Consider the following 22,166-nt stretch of genomic DNA (forward strand, 5'->3'; position numbering starts at 1 on the left):
GGGACAGAAATAAACGTATGAATCAGAGTAACGCCTTGGGGCTTTATTTCACAATGTGTCTCAGAACAAACACTTTGAATACGCTTAAATAAAACGGTTAAAGCTTTAGAAAAAATGCACAGAACAGGCATTTTCTCTTTCTGCTTTCATGCATCTACTTGACTTCCTTCCTCTGTTTGAGCAGGAGCAGTATGCCAGCTATTTCTTGAAGAGTCTCTGCTTCTTCTGAGAGTCTGTTAGCCCTGGTGGCAGATGTGACCTCCTCCCTCGCTTCATTAGAGAGGTCCTTAACCAGCCGGCCATTTTCCTGTCGCTCTCCCTCATCCCTGCCCTTTCCTGAATCACAAACAAGAGGAAGAAATCGTTAATTAATGGAATTTAAAGATTTTTTTTATATAAATCAAAATTGTGACATATTCGCATTGTACCTCTGACATCTGTCACGCTGGGAGCATCTAGAAAATGTTTTTTGGGTCTCTTTTGGATCACTTTCCCATCGATAATGTTTATAATGCTGCTGTCTGAGAGGGAACCAGCCTTGAATGTCTTCTTAAGCCAGGGCGTGAGCTTGTCTCCACTTGTAGCCTTGCCTGTTGGAGGAGTGTGTGTGCTCTCTGCGGCAGCATCGGTCTGCCTCCCTGTGGGTGGATGCTGCACTGACACAACAACAGGTGGCAAGTTAAACTCAGTGGTTGCTCTGTCTTCAACAACGCTGCACTGAATCTCAGCGTCACATGTCTCAGCAGCAGTTTGAGTTCCTGCCTCTCGCGTTTCATTGGCTATTTTCTGGCATTTGCACGTCTGGGCGCACTGAGCTTGAGGAGAAAGAACGGGGAAAGACATGTTTTCTATAACTTTCTGTGTATCTCTAAAGTTTTCGGGTTTCAGGAGCGGGGTGAGGGGGCTGGGCTTTATGTGCTTTTGTTTGGGATTCCCCTGTGAGCCCGGGTTTGGGTTTAGGTTGTCTGCACAACAGGCTGGGACCAAATATGAAGAGGAAGCCTGGAGATACGGCTGACAGCATTCTTCCTCCTAAGATACAATTAGAAAGAGAAACACATTATCCCCGGGTTGACCCAGTGTATCATGGGAAAAGCAATTAATCAGTGGCACTCTTGGCTAGATCTAAAGTAATAGAATTTACTTGTCAGATAATAAAACAAAACACAATAATTAAGAATGAACTACCGTGGCTTTACAAGGTTTGGATATTAGAGGTAATCATTTCTTCACACTGCATTTTGGAACTGAAAAATATTTAAAGGAGCCCTATTATGCATTTTCTCAGGTTTCATAATTCTGTTTTGTGCCTCTATTGTTCCATACTTCAATGTTCAAAAAGTGCTTTATTTTTCTCATACTGCCTGTGCTGCAGCAACTCTTTGGTGATTGGTCAACAGATTAGAGATGTCCCGCCCCTAAGCCGATCGTGATCATGTGTTGGAGCTATGGCCATGAGCCTAAAGGAGGGGAGAATACCCCAAAAAAGCATAATAGGGCCCTTTTAATTAAGTTTTTTCATTGCAAGTTTGCTGTATGTTTGCATGGTTTTCTTATTCTTATTCAGCTCAGTTATATATTTTAACATGTTCAAACACATCTTAATGCAATATATAACTCTTAATATTGTATAAAGTACATTTATTCTGAGGTGAATTGCAAGTCCCACCACACCAGCAAGATGTAAAAAATGTCTCCAATTGTAACTTCACTTACATCATCTGAGTCTGAACTGAGGTAACCTCTCCTACAAGAGTAACTTGGCGAGTATTCGCAGCCATTCATGAAGACATTGTTGTGTTCAAGACATGCTGCAGGAGTGGGAAAAAAAATCTTTTCAATATATTGTCTTCTCTCCAGCATATACACAAAAAACGGGGGGCTTAATTGGAGATGCTTAAGACACTTACAAAAGTTCATGTCAGTGTAGTTGGAGAGCTGTGAATGAAACAGAATTAACATGTAAAGTGCATCTGCCTACACTGTGCACAGTTCCCATCTATCCCTCTATCTGGATGAAATGATACACCTGATACAGCTGATGATGCAGAATCTGTTTACATGTTCTTAATTGTCTAGCATTTTTTTTATTGTTTAAATTATTTTTAATTCGTGTCGGTTCCACAGGATGCAGTTCAAGACTCTGCCATGTGGTGGCGATAACGGGCTGACTAAACACACTCACATGTAGGAGGTCGCGGTCCTCCACTTCCATACACTCAGCGTCAGGGACGGTTCTGAAAGTGAAGGATACAATCACAACGTAAAAACAAAGTATGTGACATATGAATAATAAAAGGTGTTTCTTATGTTATATATTGGAACACGTACTGTGAGGATTCGGCAGGTATTTCATCTTTCAGATAAATCTTTGATGGACCTCCCTCAAAATGAGAAGCTGGGATGAAATGTAACCAACAAGAAAGTAATTGTCACTTCTTTTATCCTCACCTTTATTATGGTGCATTTTAATTTAACCATGGTTTTGAACTTAGTTTTGCTTCATCTAATTGAATATTTTGGCCTACTTTTAGATATCTGCCCTTTTTCCTGTTAGGACAAAGATTTCTGATTCTGATTGCATAAAAGTTTTAAGCAGTGTTCACCTTCTCCTTCACATTCTTCTGTACTGAAGCCTCTGAAGACATCTGCCTCAAACTGCTGCTCAGTTTCTGATTGGTTGAGAGTGAAGTCCAACACGGCCTCCTCGTCTCTGGTTGGTTGAGGGAGAAGGAGACTTTGCATCTTGCTTGTTCCCTCGCCTCTGTGTTACTGTAATAACACACATGGGAATTGAGTGCTACTACATGACCGGGTTGATTCAGAATTTGAAATACTCTTGTCAACTTCTACAGTTCTCACTCTGGCTCTTGACTTCTAAACAGGACTTGTGCTGCTGTGGGGGTCTTCAGCTGGTAGAGAGGGGGCTTTGATCCACGGGACCAGGGGATACTGTCTGCCATTCCTCTGGGCTGGGAGAAAGGCTGAAACTAGCAAAATAAACTGGATATTATAGCATCATGTCAGCATATCATACGTGTGGAGTTAGATGAGTACATGCCTATGTAATAAATGCAACTGTAAGCATGACCTAATGTGAGGACATTAATGTGAAACATACATTCAAATAATAATATTTTCTCTTCCTTACCTTGGTCTGCTTCAGCCCTGAGGTGTCCCAGGGTGGGGGGGAGCAGTGGGGAAGCTGTGTCTGGCTTCTCTGCTGGAGGTTCTTCTGCAGGGGGAATAAACCTTAGCAGACAGTTTGATTAGACCTAAGTGGACTGATATGCACAGTTAACAATGTGTCAATTAATTCATTAAAAGATTGTTCTATAAGATAATGTGCAACACTACCTTGGCCGGAAGAAGCTGAGGAGGTGGAGAAGGGGCTTAGAGGGTTGGTGATGGGTGGATGGTAGTCAGACACACTGTTGTCGGAGAAAGCTGACTCCAGCACTGGTGACAACTGGGGAACAGAAGAAAGAAAACTTTTTAGGGTCCAATTGTTTGTTCCTCTTCAGATCGTTTTCCGAAAATCCATCCATCCATCATCTGTCATCAGTCTTTCTAGAGTCAACATTTGACCTTACCTGCAGGTTTTTGGATTGTAGGAGAAAACCAATACGAATGCCGAGAAAAACAAGTCCACACTGAGGGGTTTCTGCTGTTTGGCGACTATGCGACCTAAGCCCCTTTTCTAACGCTAAAAAAGTGCAACATGAATAGCTGGAGAGTGACTAACCTTCCGACACTTGAAGCCTTGTGGAATAACATGCTTCCTTTTCCTCATTCCATGATCACTAGATATTGACACCAAATATAAACAATGAATGTTGATAACAACTGACTGTATACAGACTTTTAATTCATACGCCATATGAATTCTATTCTATATTGATAGCGGTGATCGTAAATAAATGAAATGTGAGCAGGCCTACCTGTACTGAGGTTGGCCCTCAACAAGACTCAGCTGTGAAGGAGAGCAAGGGCTCATTGGGAGAACCAGGGGCTCATTTCTCTTATGCTTGGATCCTCCTTTATAGCTGCCAAGAACTGCCACCTTAGGAGGATCTGAAAAACACATTATCAATCTACATCCTTTTCCATACACGACTGACGAACAAAGGCATTGGTACATAGATATAACTGTAGTCATACTGTATAGACATACACAAGCCATATATTTGCAGAAGGGTTATTTGGTTTTTAATTATTTGGAAGGGACGTATACTGCATTTCACAACTTACCCTTTACTAATACAGTGTGTTACAATGTCTGGTGGTTTTCAGACACTAAATAGGTTTGATGTGAACACTATAAGAGAGGATGGGGTTACACTTCATCATTTTCTCTTGAACTTGTGTTGTTTTTTTCCCTTTTAGCTTCTTTAGTTTGAGTTTTGGTAACTGTAATTATTTACTTATAATGCATCCGTCTGTAATAGCTACTTCTCACCTTTAATGTCTTTCTTAGCAGCAATCTGGTTGACGATAAACAAGGTCACCAGGTCCATGCTGCCAGAACTAGTGCCTTTAGGAGATGCTGGTAAAGCCATTCCCAAGTTTTTCAACTTCAGTTGCATTTTCCTCCTTTCAAAAAACTCCTGAGGAAAAGAGCAATCCCAGAACACTTAGGTAGACTTAGTCACAGTTTAAAACCGTTATATAGTAAAGTCATTGAAGCTCCTATTGAGCTGTCTCCAGTGTTGGAAGAAGTACTCAGATCCTTTAGCTTAATGTACTTCGAGTATCAAAAGTAAAAGTACTTGTGGTGCAGAATGGATATCCTTTTACATACATGTGAGCATTTTGTCAATGTGGACAAAATGTAGATGCATGAAGCACTGTAGAGAATAGTAGTACAGTTCTGCATTATGTCATATCTATAATGTATTTTTTATACAAAGTAACTAGTAAAAGTGACTGTTAAAATGCATGTAGTGGAGTAAAAAGTACAATATTTTACTTTGAAATGTAAAGGAGTAGAAGTATAAAGTTGCATCAAATGGAAATACTTGAATAAAATACAAATATGTCAAAAAAAAAGTAGTTCAGTATAATACTTGAGTACATCTAGTTAGTTACTTTCCACCACTGGCTGTCTCACCCTCTGCTTTTTTGCGTCATCCTTCAAAACAAACCTGTTCCTGTAAGTAGAGTCGTTACAGCGTTAGCGTTACCTAGCCAACGTTTACATTAGCAGGTACATTCATAGTATTATCCTGAACATTATCCCCTCTCTTACCTTGAACCACCGACCCAATTCATTTTCAACGGCAGTAACTTTCACAAAACCTCCAGTGAAACAACAGACTGAGTACTAATGCCAGTGTAAAAGTACAGTGGTAACATTAGCTAGCTTAATGTTTGTTGCTAGGTAGACATGTTACGTTCGAGTAATTAAGTAAGCAGAGTTGCACGAGGAACAACAACTATACTGTCACGCGCCACTTAAAACATGAGTATAAAAAGGTGTAATAATGCGTTGACCACTTTTGGGAAAGTTGTCAGTGGTGTATTTTGCCTCCAACGTTATATTTGTCTGGATAATAATAATGCCTGTCCCATGACATTGTTTACCCTAAAACAAGGATACCGCCATACAGTAGAAACAGTAGAGACTACTTTGTTACGTCCAGTGACGCAACCAATCGTCTTCTGCCGCTGGGGGCGCGAACAATAAAAAAGCAACTGCAAACGAGTAGGGCGGAAATGAGGAGCGTCAAGTCGCTGAATAAAACTACAGTTTTTCAGGAAGTTACGCAAATGTACGTTAAAAGCCAGGCAGTTGAATCAGTGTTGTATGACATTGTACTGCAAGGGAAGTTGACCTTCAGCTTTTATTTTGACAACTAGAAACCGGAAGTACAATGCAGTGTGTCCTGCTTGCTTCACATTTGTACAACAAGAGCAGGATGTAGCGGTACATGAATCGGGTTCGCTTTACATCAATCCTACCACCAGAAGACCTTCTCTCTATTCATGTCGACGCGGTGAGTCGAATTTTGGGGGATGGGTGTTGCAAGGATCGTAAGAACAGACGACTAACGTTAGAAAAATGTCCAACATCCTCGATGCGGCGTCCAAAATAAAGTGGGACCGTACGGCTGCGGCGAAGAAAGCCGTGTTTCTTGCAGCAGCTGCTTACGGTGTCAAAACACTGTACCCCATCATCTGCAGGCAGCTCAGCAAAAACAAAGAAAACAGGAATAATCGCCGGGGTTCAAAGGCGGAAAACGGTGCTACTTGTTTGGAAAAAACACTGGTATGTACTGCGGGGCAGAAGAAGTCATCCCCTGGAGTAAATGCGGTTTTTTTCAGGCAGATCCTCGAACTTGGTAAAATCCTCTTCCCAAAGCTTGTGTCAAAAGAGCTCGCTTTGCTCTCCTTGCACTCGGTGGCGTTGATATCCAGGACGTTTTTGTCTATTTACGTGGCCAGCTTGGACGGGAAGATTGTTAAAACGATAGTGGAGAAGGAACCCAGGAGCTTCATTTACCAGCTGATGAAATGGCTCCTCATTGCCATCCCGGCCACGTTCGTCAACAGCGCTATCCGGTTCCTGGAGTGCAAACTGGCTCTGGCCTTCCGCACCCGGCTGGTGAACCATGCATACCGGACCTACTTCACCGATCAGACCTACTACAGAGTCAGCAACATGGACGGAAGGCTCGCCAACCCGGACCAGTCTCTCACAGAGGACGTCATGATGTTTTCTCAATCCGTGGCTCACCTCTATTCTAACCTCACCAAGCCAATCCTGGACGTGGTGCTGACTTCCTACACCCTGATTCAGACAGCGAGATCCAGGGGGGCCAACGCCAGTGGGCCGACCCTGCTGGCCGGCCTGGTGGTCTTTATCACGGCTAAGGTCCTCCGGGCCTGCTCCCCCAAATTTGGCAAACTGGTGGCCGAGGAGGCTCACAGGAAAGGCTACCTGCGCTATGTGCACTCCAGGATCATTGCAAATGCGGAGGAGATCGCTTTCTACAGGGGACACAAGGTATACATGGCTGGACCTGTAGAATAAAGTTTGCATTTGTTGTGGCAGGCTTGCAGCAACATTACATACAAAAAAATGGGTGGTAATTGCATTGTACATAGTACATCCATTAACCCATTAATAAATCATTTATAGACCATGGGTTAGTATCACATATGGTCTAAATGTCCATCATAGTTAGTCTGCAAGTGTATCAGACTTTATTTACCCTCTATCTTTGGCCGTTCTACAAGTATTGTCCACTTGCATAAGATAAGAGATTATATTGATAGCCAAAATCAAGTAACAAAGTTCATAAAGGGACATGTAAATCAGTCCTATTATTATCTTTACACAAGCATGCTAGCCAAGACTACAATCAATACAAGTTCAGTCTAAGATAAACTGAAAGGTCCTGCAATATTTCATTACAGAAATGCAGGGAGTGATTTAAATATTGTAAGATTTTGTCCTCTGCAGGTGGAGATGCGTCAGCTGCAGAAGTGCTACCGAGCTCTGGCGGACCAGATGAACCTGATCCTGTCTAAACGTCTGTGGTACATCATGATCGAGCAGTTCCTCATGAAGTATGTGTGGAGCGCCTGTGGGCTCGTCATGGTGGCCGTGCCGATCATAACGGCCACCGGCTTCGCTGATAACAGTAAGGATGCCATAACCTGCCCCAAACCAAACAGAGGGAAATTAAAATGTTTGTCCAGTACCTGCTTTGTAGTGCCACTATTTTACTCTTTGGTGCAAACACATTTTCCATTAGCACCTCCAAACCAAGAGCTACGGCTTCTTCCTCAAGAGGGCTGATTAGCATGTGTGAGAACAGAAGCCCACCTCCCCGATGACATTTCATTTGAGTCAAAATAAAGCTACAACTGAGTCCCTTTGTGTGCCCATGAGCACTACTGCCTTGTTGTGGTGTCAACGCTGATTTAAATGACAAATTTCCATGGCACCGCAATGCTCGTAGGTGCATTGTGAGAGTATCCAGAGAGGGCAAAATTGGAAGTTGATCTGTTTTGTTGCTCATTTAAAGATATATCTATTGTTTCTTACATCAAATGTCTCACACCTTGTCTTTTGTCCTTCTTTAGAAACAGCAGACGGACGCACACACGTGATGGTGAGCGAGAGGACAGAGGCCTTCACCACCGCTCGTAACCTCTTAGCCTCAGGGGCTGACGCCATCGAGAGGATCATGTCATCCTACAAAGAGGTGAGGACGCCTTATGCTGATGTTAACGAGGCTCTGCTGGAGTGCACTGTCTTTGTTCTTTTAGTTAATTCAATGAGGGCTTTCTCCTCTTCTATTAAAAGATGTTCCCCTCTTGTCACTTGAAAATAAAGCTTCCATGTTCCTCCTGTAAATTCCAATACAAAAGTCCTATACATGACACATATAGGGTATGAGGTCATTAATAAAAGCCATGATAAGCCCTGCCCCGTGCAGCCAAGACAGGTGCAAAATCTTTTTTGCCGTTTGGCTTTTCAACCCTCGTTTGAATGTAGCTGTTGTAAAAATCCCAAAAATATGTTGAACCTTTCTTTAGTTACTTTAATTTGAGCGTTTGCAGCTTCAGTTTTATCTCTTTGTGAATGAAAGATCTTTGAGTTGAAGGCTTTAGATCAGACAAAACAAGGCATTTGAAGGCCTCACCTGCAGCTCTGGGGAATTGTGACAATATTCCTTTTGACCTTTAATAGGCCATGCGATAATTCAATTAAATCATTTTCAGATTAAACAACAATCAACCAGTTGCTGCCCTTTATTGTGTTTTTGCACATCAAGTCACATATTCCTCTCACTACTGTAATTTGTGTGACATTATATGCCAGGAGCGAGGACATTATTTGTATATGATCATTTTTCCGGCTACAGTTTGAGCATGGGTGGTTGGGTCACTGCACTGGCCCAGGTTTAAATGGACAAGTGGTCGAACAGATGTATGGACAGTGAGTGGATGAATGCACAGATTGACATACTGTTTATCCATATCCCTACTTTCCACTTGTGAAGCTCACCATGCAAGCACAGGAATGTATTTAAAGTCTGACTGAAAAAAAGTAAAGCGTATAAAAGGCCTCATTTACAAAATCACTGATCTCTTACTGCATTTTAATCCGGAATAAAAGCAAGGCCCATTCATGCATTCTCTCCCCGGCTGCATTCTGAGGTCTATAAGAGGATTTGATTGCACTTGATGGTGAAGCCGTCTGCTGTTACTGCTTTTGCTCATATGCACTCATTTCCATAATAACACATAGTGTGTAGTATTTGTGTAAGGTACCGATGGAACTTACATTTCTGTCTTGACTTGAGGAGAGGAGGAATCAGAACTCTGTTTAATATGCTAGTGACTGCTTCCTCAAGCATGAGTCACTTTTCTCAAAAACTTTCTACCACTTCACTCCCACGAGAATGTGCAGGGCCAGACAACACACAACCACATTTTGCAAGTACACATAAGGCTCAAACTGCAGTGAAATCTTAGAAAACATCCGGAGCAGATTGCAAGGGAATCATTTGAATTCAGTAATGTGCAAACCTGTGGAACGGGGGGGATTGTCACGGCTGTCACTTCTTTGGACATTTCTTGCTTAAAGCACATCGCTGGAGGATACAAGTTTTAGCATGCATACAGCACACAGTGTCACATGTGCAGCAGCAAGCCCCTGCACGCAAGGCCTGGAGCTGGGCATGTGCAAAAACAGGCAGCAGGCCAGTGATGGTGCACGTTTCTTTAGCTGTGTTTCCGTGTCACACCTCCAAACGTTGACTATTGACAGTTGTGTGTGTGTGTATGTGTGTGTGTGTGTGTGTGTGTCAGACGGGCCTATGACATGTACCGACGTATCCCAGTATGTTAATCATCTTGTGTACTCAGATTTGCTTTTCCTATTTCATTCTTTGAAAGCGTGTTCTATCCCAATCTGGAAGTAAGCTTGACCAAATAGCTTCAGTTGTTTTCGTTTTGCTTTTTACAGCATAGTTGTTGTTGTCAACAAAGGAGTGCAAAGTGGGTCTCATAGTCCAATATTTATCTAGAGACTTTGTGTAATTCCTCCATTAAAGCTTTGCACAACACTTATGCTACAGAAGCCACTCTCCACTTTTTATATCCACTAATTCCTCAAGACTGCCATCCTCATGTCTCTGTAGGTCAGCCAGCAGTTTGGCATGCATGTGTGTGTGTGTGCATGTGTGTGTGTCAACTGTCCAGAGCTCCTTCCTTCTCCTGGGGCTTAGCCTAGCTGTGAATAATCCTCCATCTGTTGATCTTTCAGCCCGCACTTCTGCATTCATTTCTCACTTTCCCTCGCAGCATGTGTTCTGACTCTTTTCAGACACGTGGGGGAGGACAGCTTTTATATGCATTGGTCTGATTTATCATGGCTCTACTTGTGTATGCAGAAGAACCACAGCAGAATACACCTGTTCACTACCTGAATTTAGCCACTTTTTGAGCCCATAGACTAAAATGCTGTTGTCATTTTGGGGCATTTTAAATAGTTTGGTAGTTTTATGGCTCATATTTAACTCACTAACTCCAATTGGTGGAGCAAGTGGAGCTTGGATGTGGGGCTAGGTTCTGCAACATTGCTGATTTTTGATGATAGTTTTGGTCTCTGCAGAAGGTGCGTTATTTTGAGTGATATCAAGGATGGATCCAAATAGTTTCAAAGTGAGCTGTTTAATATTTCTCTTACTAAATTCAGTATTTGCACAATGGTTAAGTGAGGTAATGACAGCGCACAAGACACAGAAGTGATGGGGATGGTGTTTGCAATTGTAAATCAGACAGCAATCTCTACAAATAAAAAAACAAAACTGCATGTTTACAATCTTTACACATATATTTTTTTAGATCAGACAACACCTTTTAGCTTCCTCACGGCAAAATTGACACTTGAATGAATGAAATCCTCATTTCTATTCTAATCTGTAACCTCTCTTTGGTTTCCTTTTTCTTTGAGCCAGTCACATCTCTAAAGCTTCTCATGGTATCTTGATTCCCAGAATTGGTGGTTGTTGTTTAATATAATCAAGCTGTGTCAACAGCCTGCATTGTCTAGCTGCAGGGTGCAACACCAGAGCCAAAGAAAGAGGCTGATTTTTCTCTTGTTTTCTCATTTCAAAACACTCTCTGTTTAACACTTTCCCTTTCGTACCTTAATGCTTTTTGTTTAATCTCGGTTTACATCAATTTGTGCTGTACAGATAGAATCGGAGGATGAAACCCTCTTTATTAGTCACATACATGCACACAGCAGAGCACACACAGTGAAATTGGTCCTCTGCATTTAACCCATCCTAGTACTAGGAGCGCCCGGGGAGCAATGGGGAGGGGGGATTGGAGGTGTCCGGTGCCTTGCTCAAGGGCACCACAGCAGGGCCTAGGAGGTGAACTGGGACCTCTCCAAGTAGCAGTCCACTTTCCATATTTCAAGTCTGTTCGGGGGACTTGAACCGGCAACCCTACGATTCACAGTCCAAGCCCCTACTGACTGAGCCGCTGCTGGACAGATCATTACATCTCTCTTTATTCATCTTGCATTTGTAACATTTAGCTTACTGTTTATACCTGTTTGATCTTTCTTGTTGCTAACTTTTTTGACCATTTATTCATAATTTTAACTTACAGTAAATCATTTGTGAATTATTTTTGCTCACTAGTTCTACAATGTATGATTCCTTTACGCTAACGTAAAAAAAGAAACCATTTAGCTTTTCACCACTTTAAGCTAACTATTTCAGCCATATTTGAGCAAATTAGCTGTTACTTCAAGCTAAGTCTAACCATTGATCTTATCATTTTAGCTACTTCAACAGTTTTCAATCAAGTTTAGCTAAATATTCTAAATTAGCTTGCCATTTTGACTATATATTTATTAGTTTTAGCTAACCGCTCTGTCTTCACAACCCTAACATGTGATGAGATAACATGTGGGTATATAATCTAATCACATTATATGAACTGTGTTTCTAAGTATATTAACTCTCAGAATTCTTACTGCTAAGAATCAGCTTGAACACACACACACACAAATAGCCACACGCCCAGTTTCATCAGCACATGGCCTTGACCTTGCTCCGAATCTGATCTTGTCTTGGGTCACGCTAACCCAACACTCCTCTCTCTACCCCGTAACGACCTTTGACCCTTGTGTGTTTGTTTGGACAGGTCACGGAGCTGGCAGGCTACACTGCACGGGTCCACAACATGTTCGAGGTGTTTGAGGACGTCCAGAGGGGGGTTTACAAGCGCTCCTCTCTATCTGCCACGACAGGAGCCGAGAAGAAAAGCAAGCCTGAGCTGCACATAGACGGACCTCTGGAGATAAAAGGTTAGCCTCTTCTGCTGTACACACGCTTCATGGAAATGAACTAAAACAGAGACACCACACACAATCACACACACACTTAGATACTGTTGCTATGTTGGGCAAACCTTTACCAGCACTGCAGTCTGGAGGATGGGGTGAGCTAGTGGCTTTGGTTGGTTGGTCACATTGCATTGTGTGAACTTAAATAACCCCGACTCACATTATCAGTCATCATTTTAACTTCCAACTTTTATTATTAGCCCTTCTCCACACAATCTTATTTGGATATAGTAAGTTACTCATAGTGAAATGTAGCAAAAGATACATTTCTGTCCAGATTTTTTACAATTAACCAAATCTGTATCCGGGTCAATGTGCATAAGCTCGATAAATTCCTGGTCAAAGGTTGGAATCCTTGCATAAATACCCTTTGGAAATACCCATTTGACCCCAGAATGAATCTCCTGAAAGAGAACACAGTTAAGCTAAGAGATAAGAGGGATTTCTTTTATTTTTAACCCATAATTCCTCCTATAAACTGTATAATCCCTCAGTCTAGCCTCACTTTCTGCTCTACTTCACTCATTCTTTGTTTCTCTCTTTGGCTCTCTGGTTTTTCTTTTCAGGCGAAGTGATAGATGTGGACAACGGCATCGTGTGTGAAAATGTCCCAATTATTACGCCCAATGGGGACGTAGTAGTGTCTTGCCTGAACGTCAAGGTGAGACAGCTCCCCATCATTTAATCTCCCGTCAAGCACCTAACTCCTCTTAATACGTCCCGTTAATGGTGTATACATGGCACTTATGTTCTCTTATCCATACTCTGCCATCACACTAACTAATGGTTGTTTTTTTTTAGTAAAGAAAACGCATACATCCTTGGCTAGCTTTTAAACTTATTTAAAAAGAAAATGAAAGCATCTCCTGTTGGAGTATTTATTTAAAATAGCAGCTGGTGTATCAGACCCCAGTCAGGACTGCACTGATCTAGTTTTGAAAGCTCAGGTCAATAAACCTGCTGACATTGAGCTGGTACCTAGGAGGAAAATCTGTTGACACTTTATTTTACGATGCTTTTTCATAAAAACTTGGCTTTTTTAAATGTATTTTTTATATAATATGTTTATAAGAAAACAGGAAACAATTTGCTGCTCTTTCTTTGCTGACATTTCAGATCTTCTGTGTATAATGATATGGAGGTAAATCCTGTCTTTAAAAGGTCAACACCCACTTTCCATCTCTCTAGGCCTGTTACATCTTAATTATACTGATGTTAACTCATTTTAAGTGGGATTAAAATGTTTGCTCTCAATCTCAGGTGGAGGACGGCATGCACCTCTTGATCACAGGGCCTAACGGCTGCGGGAAGAGCTCTTTGTTCAGGATCCTCAGCGGCTTGTGGCCTGTCTATGGCGGCCGCTTACACAAACCCTCTCCTCAACACATGTTCTACATCCCTCAGAGGTATACACGCAAAAGCACACCGTTTTTTTAATAACCCTCAGCTGCTGTACCAAAACAATCAGCGAGCCCTACCTGTAATCTAATCCAGTGTAACGAGATATGTTTGTGTGTGTGTGGTTTACAAAGAGAAACCAGAACTCTGGTCACAGTAAAATATTAACCACCCAGACGAGGCTTGAAATACCTTTTAATATTTTATACATAAGGTGAGGCGCTCATCTAAAATAATCCAACACCCAAATACAATAGATCCAACATGATTCTCCTTAGAGGCTTGTTGCTAAGTGCCGTTTTGTTCACAAACCAATTTTTTTTTTGGATCCCTAAATGAAATGAGAGGTTAGCAAAGCAACAGTCAGTGGTTAAGGTGTGTGTGTGTGTGTGTGTGTGTGTGTGTGTGTGTGTGTGTGTGTGTGTGTGTGTGTGTGTGTGTGTGTGTGTGTGTGTGTGTGTGTGTGTGTGTGTGTGTGTGTGTGTGTGTGTGTGTGTGTGTGTGTGTGTGTGTGTGTGTGTGTGTGTGTGTGTGTGTGTGTGTGTGTGTGTGTGTGTGTGTGTGTGTGTGTGTGTGTGTGTGTGTGTGTGTGTGTGTGTGTGTGTGTGTGTGTGTGTGTGTGTGTGTGTGTGTTTCACCAGGCCATACATGTCAGTGGGTACACTGAGGGACCAAGTGATCTACCCAGACTCGGTGGAAGACATGGCCTCCAGAGGCTTCGGTGACAAGGACCTGGACATCATCTTGGACATAGTCAACCTAAAACACATCGTCACCAGGGAGGGAGGTAAGACAGTAACACAGGATACTTACTACGGTGTGGATTTGTGTGATTCAAGAGAAAATATGCTGTTGAAAACATTAGAGAAGCACGAAATATAGCTTGGGTAACACTTTCTGAAGAGTTAAAGCGACCTAAAGTAGACAGTACAGATTGTGAATATGGCCAGCAGACAAAATAACTAGAAATGAGACAAAAAAGACCGAATAAACAACATTGACAAAACCGGGCAAATTGACAAAACATCCATCAGACAAGTCAGTACAATAAGTTGAATCCAGTCCAAAGATTTTCCTCTTCTCCTTTCTGTGTTATTGATTCAAGCGTTTCAATTGTACATGTTTGTCAAATGCAGCCTGCACATTTAATCTGCAGAGCCGGTTTGCTGGTTTCCTCAAATCAAACACACAAGTTTATGTAAACCGAGTGTACCAGCAAGAATCTTGATCACGTGCACTCTAGTATTACTGGTATTGGCCAAACTTGAGTGTCTGGTTAATTGGCAGCCACTCTCATCTAAGTGCCCAGCACACAGGCCTTTTGTTGTGAACCACTTACTGTAGAAAGCTCAGAGCTGCTTAATGTGTGAATGACTGCACTGTGGAAACGTTGAGAACGGTCCCGCATCCAAATAAACTCACACATATGCAGTTAGGGATTAGTCTTAAAAGCTGGCACACATGCATTGCTTCAAGGAATTTTCTCTTAAGTCTTTAAAAAATGTTCTGCAGAAAGTTGCGTCACTGTCTCGTGGAACAAATAGACTGGTTAAACCTTTTAAACAAACATCACGCGCTGCTCTATTATTCAAAATGTCTTTGGATAATAACAGTTGTCGGTCAAACCTGTCTGTTTACATTTCAATCATTCAGTGCACGGCTCCAAATATATTTAGCATTGCCTCTTAATGTAACAAAGTACTGCTAAAATACTTCTATTCTATTTATTTCTTCGATTATATTTCCCCTATGTCTATGTTTAGATGACACGTTAGTAGCAGGAGTTCTCAAGCATGTCTTCTTTCACGTTCAGGCTGGGATGCTGAGCTGGACTGGAAAGACGTGTTGTCAGGAGGCGAGAAGCAGAGGATGGGCATGGCTCGCATGTTCTACCACAGGTAAGGAGAAGCAGCATCATTGTTGTCAGCCATTATGCTGAAATCACCATCATGTGACACACCTGGAGCGTTAACCACCAACTGACACAAACATTAAACCTGTTTTAACCAGGCCAGGCTCACAGATGGCACAGTGTAATGGTCAGATCAGACTTTATCATTATCTTTTTTATGGATTGCCATTACATTTGATACGGACACGCCCCACTCTAAAAACTATTTGGATTTACTTTTGTGATTCCCACTTTTGTGATCTAGCGCCAACATCAGGTCAACATTTGAAATTGACATTCCCATTAGCCTCAGCTTGCTAATAAGCGAATGCTAACACGCTAAACTAAAAGCGTGGTAAACCTTATACCTGGTAATCATTTGCATGCTAGCAATCAGAGCATATTGCCGTTTTGACAGTAGCATTTAGGTCGTAGCTAGCATGTCAGTCATTCCTTAATTTATTTTAAGTTTAATATTTAAGCCTATTTCCTTTGGCTATACCTTCAAACGCTCAGATAAACCCTTGGTCATCTGACAGTCAGTGTTGGCACGTCTGTACCTGGGTAAGAGTGGGCTTTCTGCAGCATCACATTTCCTGTATAATCCTGGTGTTTATCATCCAAGTGTATAACCTTTTTATGTTCAAAACCTTTTGCAGATGATCTTATTCATTAGTTAATCACTGTCTGTAAAGCAATAATTAACACACCTTTCCCTGTGTCTATCAGGCCCAAATATGCACTGCTGGATGAGTGCACCAGCGCTGTGAGCATTGACGTGGAGGGAAAGATTTTTCAGACTGCTAAGGACTCCGGCATCTCTCTGCTCTCCATCACACACAGACCATCCCTGTGGTAAGACACATCTCACACAGAGTTTCTAGGGTAATGAATAAAACAGAAATTAAATTGCCTCCAAAAATGAAATGGAAAGTAACTCTTTGTGAAATCTAACTTGTTTTTGAAGTTGTGAATTCCTTTTACACACCAAATTCAGAAATGTGACACATCTCTGCCAAATTGAAATACTTCCCCTCCGCCTCTAGGAAGTTCCACACCCACCTGCTGCAGTTTGACGGGGAGGGAGGATGGCGTTTCGAGCAACTGGACACGGCGACGCGCCTCTCCCTCACCGAGGAGAAACAGCGACTGGAGACTCAGCTGGCCGGCATTCCCGAGATGCAGCATCGCCTCAACGAGCTCTGCAAGATCCTGGGAGACGACTCTGTCCTCAAAACATCCGAGGAGTGAGAAAGAGAAAGAGAGGGAGGGAAGGGGGGAAGAGGCCCAGAGGGGGAACGAATAAAGAGGGTAGAAGAAGAGGAGGAGTGGGGGAGGAGGAGAAGAAAAGGCTATGAAAGAATGATTTGTTAATTATTTCCAGGCTTTCTTTTTGTTTTCTTTTGCTTATTTAGATTTGTTTCTTTAGCTCCGAGCCTCTCCCTTGTACCATAAGCAGGAGAGCTCTTAATCCCAGTCCTTTCAGCTTTTCTTTTCTCCCCTCTCGTCTTTTAATCTCTCTTTTGCCCCGCTTCATGCCGAGAAGTTGAGGCGTGGAAGTGGATTCAGTATTATCACCCCTTCTCACACACATCGACTGCATACTGGGTTGTAGATTTTAAACGTTCGGTTTTGTTTTGTAGCACTTTACTCTGCTTCTAGAGGGCTGTTTCCGTTTGTCGAAAAAGGTGATAGCTGCGTTTTCGCTGGAAAACTTTTGAATCTATCGAGAACCACTTAATAATATCCAAAGCAGTATTCCACGCCCAGTATACCGGGTCGTGCAGGATCGTCATTTGTTATAATTTAGAAGTAGATTTGAGCTTTTACTGAACTTAAGGTGACCTCTTGGATTTAAGAGGTCAAAAGAGACTATTTTTCAAAATATCACAATATGCCTTTTGTTTTATTTGGTGTACCTAACCGCTGTACAATCCCTTTTCTTATACCTCATCTTACCCCTTTTTAAGACCCCTTGAACTGCTGATACAGGCTCAGTTGCAGACAACAAAGAAAAAACCCCATCTAGGGTCTATTATTAAAATGATCAGTGATGAAGGTCTGACTCAAAAACTATAGGTGTCTGCTTTATTGAACAAATACAATGAACTAAAAAGGCCTACAAACGAAGAAGAGCAAAGAGCAAGCCTATTTACGCTGGTCTATTGAGTAGTCACATATGGTCTGTTCTTGGATTCACAGGTAGACACTGTGTAAGGGTCAGACACACACAGGCCACCTGTTAAGCTGTCCTCTGTGTTGACACAAAACACCATTGCGTGTCTGACTGTGCCAGATGCATGCTGGGACTCTGCTTAGTCAGCAGTGATATGTGGGTCCTTTCGAGCCTGTTTAGCTGCAAAATAGCATAATGGGCTAACAAAATATGCAAATTTACTTAAAGGAGATTCCATATTAATTTGCTGTTTGATGACGCTATATTGCTGTGCTCCAACTATTACTTCTCAACTTTTTAAAATGGATTATCTTTCAATATCATTGAGTGTGTTTACATGGAGTTGTATGTTTTAGATAATACTTAATATTATGTTGACATATTTGAGGACTTGTTGGGTCCAGGGCTAATATGAACAGCTTAAGTACATGCTTTCACTCATTTAACCTCCATGTTTGTTGACAGAAACTTATCTTGAAGTTGTGAAACTGTGAATTAGTTGTTTGCTACATTACATACATCATTTATTTCTGCTGGATAAGGTATACATTGTGTGCTGTGGTAGTTCTAAGCTGTGGTTGGGGCTGCTTTTACAAATTGTCCCTTTTGTGGTTCAGACCTGTGTCCTGCATAACGAGTCAGCAAAAGTAAATGAGGCTGTTTGTCCTCCCAGATTAGTGAAACACAACAGGGTATCTTTGATGTTTCTGCTATTCATTTATAGACTTTCAGATTTCACCAGAAGCACGGGTTAGAGTTTTTACACATCAAATTGGGCATAGAGCTTAACAGAAATTGAATTACATACTGTATGTGAAGGTACATAGAAAGAAATATTTGGTGAAATCTTAATGTCTTTACCTTGACATTTCTGGTGTTTGGTTAACAGACAATTGACAATCAGTCACATCATCAGTGGTATATGAAGAAGTGCACAGCCCTATTTTAAACTACACTTGGCTTGTGATTGTCTGTAGAAAAATAAGTAAACGATTCATCTTTTAAGGTTCAAAGCTCGAACTGCATTACCTTAGTTATGGAACTAATTATGTAAATTGATACCTATGTTGGCAACTCCCTCATGCCTTTTAGTAGACGGCGCTGGGACTGCAGCCAACATCTTTGCTCCATTCAGATTTTGTACCCTCCCATTTTGAATTTTAGTGTACAGTTCGAAAAAAGGACTTAATACCATTCGGATGCAGCCCTGTTATACTCAGGATTATGGCTGCTAGATTCCAGAAGGACAACATAATGTGGAACCCCACTCCCCCCCAAAAAATGTGATTGGTGAAGAAAAACTAGAAATGCCAATTTATCCCTTTAATATCTAAAGGGGGAAGTCACTGGATTGCCCACTGATTATCTTGTCTGGATGGCAAAGAATAAATAACACTTGCATTTAGTATGGAGAAGAGTGTCATAGGCATAAAGCCGTGGCTACACTGGACGTGCAACTGAAGCGCAGCGCACGTTGCAACAATCGATTCCATTGTAATCAATAAAGGGGCTACACCAGACAAGTGCTCCGCAAGCGCCGCGCAGATTTGCTAAAATAGACCAGTCTTCTACTTATAGTTTTTTGCGCGGGGTGTGGGCGACCCTTTTTACAGAGAAATGGGTCATAACATATGTTTGTATGTTGTTGTTGTTTTTTATTCAACTACCGGTGTACAGGAAATGAATACATGTTCCCTTTCACCGGAGACTCTGATAGACAAGTTGCCATGGAGATATCTGTTGTCGTCAATTCATTAGCCAAATTATTCAGCCTACAGATAAGATAACGACAGACGATCGATGGATGAAACACAAACTCGGTGTTGCAGTTTCATCAAGACAACCAAAGTCTTGTTTTGCCTGTACGTTGCGCTGTACCTGCGCTGCCGGTGTAGCCAGTCAAATGACACATTCCGCAGAACGTGCGCTCCGCGTGCGCTGCGCTTCAGTTGCACGTCGGGTGTAGCCACGGCGTAAGTCTTTTCAACCGGGTTCTGTACTGCTGTTCCTGACCTCAAATCAGTTATCTGCCTGTCAGTCAGACTCTGTTGACAGGAGGCCAGAGAGCCGCTGAATGACACAGAGGCTGCCAAGTCACACTGGCACATGAGGTCAGCTAAAGAGCACACAGTGCCTGACATTTTTAGGCATGAGCTTCTTAAGTTAAAAAGTATGATATAGTACTATTTCAGGATGAGGTAATAAACGATGAGGTGCTGTATCTTAGTATGTTTTTATTTTGCTTCGCTATAGATGCTTTTTTTTGGTCAAAATTGTAGGTATTATTTTTTCTGTGGTTTGAGTTGCTTAATATGGTCTGTTTTGTGCAGCATGTTCTCAAAGGATGACCAATTGTTTAAATTAATATATGGCTAATGTGAGGCTAATTTGACACACAGCAAAACTGAGTCTAGCTAAGGCTACACTCTCAACATTGAAATCACTTGCTCTCTAGTATCCTGTGCACAGGACATGTATTCTTATTTACATCTTTTCTTATTTTTAATGTCTAAATAAGGGGCTATGATCAGAATTCCTATATCATCAATGGGCAGACCGTGACAATTATAAAAATTTAGCAGCTAGCTAGCTAGTGTTACAAGTGTAACATTAAGCTAGCAGCTTAATGTCCGGTTGTTTTTGCTAAAGAAATACATGATGTATAGGACTTCAAAATGAGTTTTAATGTTGCTTCATATCTGTAAAATGTGTAAAAAGGCCACTGCTAGTAAGTTTGTAAAAGCCACTTATAAGGATGTTCACATTTAGCATAACTTTAATGCTAGCTTGTGTCTGCTGCCCTCGAGTGGCCAAACATCGTTATTGCAGGCCAGTAACTTTATTATTTTTCCATGACTGAAGTTGATTCTAGGCCAATTGCAAGGCGGAGTAAAAGTCTACATTGACTTTATATTTTAATATGGCACCTCATCATTTCTTACTGCTTAAGGAAACCAGTTAAGATAGCTTACTGACCACTGATGTTAGGCCTTCAGTGCCATACTACTTTTGACCTAGGCTGTACTGTAATGACATCCTCACTAACAAACTTTGATACTAAAATGTTATCATTTTATCTCCCCATATGTAATTAAGAGATTGAATGTATCTATGATGTTTGATTAATAATCTCTAAAGGTTATGAAGACAATGAATACATGGGTCAGATCATACAAGATTGCTTTGTGTTTGATATATGATGATTTTGTAATTGTATTGATTGTGCATGAAGAATTATTTTATTATTTTAGAACCACATTGAATTGGGATTTACTTTAAATGTGGTTTGTCAACTGGTACAGTGGGAAAGTGCAAATGTTGGTGTATGACAGAATGATGAGAACAAGGGATACAGTTTCTCCAGTCCCGGTTTAACTACACTTTGTAGTTACTGCATAATTACAGTTTTTAATCAAAACCCATATGTAACTATTTTATATTATGAATTCCTGGAACAGTAGCTCAGACTTCCGTTTTTAGGATCTCATTGTGCATGTGTAGGAATCTATATTCTTTAAACTTAGAACCAAGAGAGGTACATCGGCATAAAGGTCATCTGTTCAAAAATCATGTGCAAAGATCACTTTATGTTAAAAGATGAAGATGTATTTTCTTGTAAATAAACCAATACAGTGCAACCTCGAAAGAATGTGCCCTGTGTGTTTGTTCACTATCACTTTCTAGAATATAAAGGTAACCATTTCAAGATTTAAACTATCAAAATATCATCATAATACAATAATAATCTTAATTTTAGTCAAATTAAGACCTTAAATCATATACCTAGATATCTTAAAACAATCTTCCTAAAGTCATAAAAATTCTACTACATTTGTATTGATTTAATCTGTAATTTTCCATTTCATATTTATGTATTCATTTTCCTAACATTAACAAGTATTACACTGCTGCATACACATTTCAACTGTGAGTTTGTGAAGCCATCTGCTGGTGAAGAAGGCACACTACTTAAAGGTTCAATATTGCACTGACTCCCATACTGCAGTAATGCAAGGTGACCACAAGATGGCAGCATGGCCCAGGAGCCATGTTCCTTCATTACAAATCCTGATTTGCATACACCTCAGTGTGTCTTGTCATTTGAATTGGAAATATCAACAGGAAAATCAAATACCACTCAAACATTGTAATGTATTGTAGTTTTTGCTAGATTTGTATGGCTCAAAATTATAATCTATGGTCTTAGACTGGACACATTGTATTGGAATATGCTGCATACTGTGCATCAGATATCCGTTATAAATAGGCTGAGGAAGTTTGATAGTGCATATACTGTAAACAGCAGCTCTATGGCTCTC

The 22,166-nt window shown here is 41.2% G+C and overlaps 2 protein-coding genes across 6 annotated transcripts; one reads left to right on the forward strand and one right to left on the reverse strand.

Annotated features, from left to right (window-relative positions):
• Nucleotides 1-22: 22 nt before the first annotated feature.
• Nucleotides 23-6,561, reverse strand: LOC134879077 (regulator of DNA class I crossover intermediates 1-like). Of its 5 annotated transcripts, XM_063905362.1 has the most exons (13): nucleotides 5,249-6,561; nucleotides 5,111-5,150; nucleotides 4,460-4,607; nucleotides 3,942-4,074; nucleotides 3,746-3,803; nucleotides 3,358-3,469; nucleotides 3,152-3,252; nucleotides 2,863-2,990; nucleotides 2,607-2,772; nucleotides 2,332-2,398; nucleotides 2,186-2,237; nucleotides 1,911-1,938; nucleotides 1,751-1,811 (listed from the first exon to the last, which is right to left on the reverse strand). In XM_063905362.1, exons 1-10 carry the CDS (start codon nucleotides 5,269-5,271, stop codon nucleotides 2,360-2,362), a joined length of 948 nt encoding a protein of 315 aa, XP_063761432.1. In that variant the 5' UTR covers nucleotides 5,272-6,561; the 3' UTR covers nucleotides 1,751-1,811; nucleotides 1,911-1,938; nucleotides 2,186-2,237; nucleotides 2,332-2,359. The 5 variants fall into 5 exon arrangements, with proteins under 5 accessions (XP_063761431.1, XP_063761433.1, XP_063761432.1 ...); XM_063905366.1 differs by lacking the exon at nucleotides 5,111-5,150 and having other exon boundaries at nucleotides 5,584-6,559; XM_063905364.1 differs by lacking the exon at nucleotides 5,111-5,150 and having other exon boundaries at nucleotides 5,249-6,559.
• On the forward strand, nucleotides 5,830-21,496 carry LOC134879076 (ATP-binding cassette sub-family D member 2-like). Its single transcript, XM_063905360.1, has 10 exons — nucleotides 5,830-7,006; nucleotides 7,466-7,646; nucleotides 8,092-8,213; nucleotides 12,181-12,343; nucleotides 12,949-13,043; nucleotides 13,643-13,788; nucleotides 14,422-14,567; nucleotides 15,594-15,678; nucleotides 16,401-16,526; nucleotides 16,718-21,496. The coding sequence occupies exons 1-10, from the start codon at nucleotides 6,062-6,064 to the stop codon at nucleotides 16,920-16,922; spliced, it is 2,214 nt and encodes a 737-aa protein (XP_063761430.1). The 5' UTR covers nucleotides 5,830-6,061; the 3' UTR covers nucleotides 16,923-21,496.
• The last annotated feature ends 670 nt before the right edge of the window (nucleotides 21,497-22,166 follow it).

This window comes from Eleginops maclovinus, chromosome 17 (genome assembly GCF_036324505.1).
Source record: "Eleginops maclovinus isolate JMC-PN-2008 ecotype Puerto Natales chromosome 17, JC_Emac_rtc_rv5, whole genome shotgun sequence".
Classification (NCBI taxonomy): domain Eukaryota; kingdom Metazoa; phylum Chordata; class Actinopteri; order Perciformes; family Eleginopidae; genus Eleginops; species Eleginops maclovinus.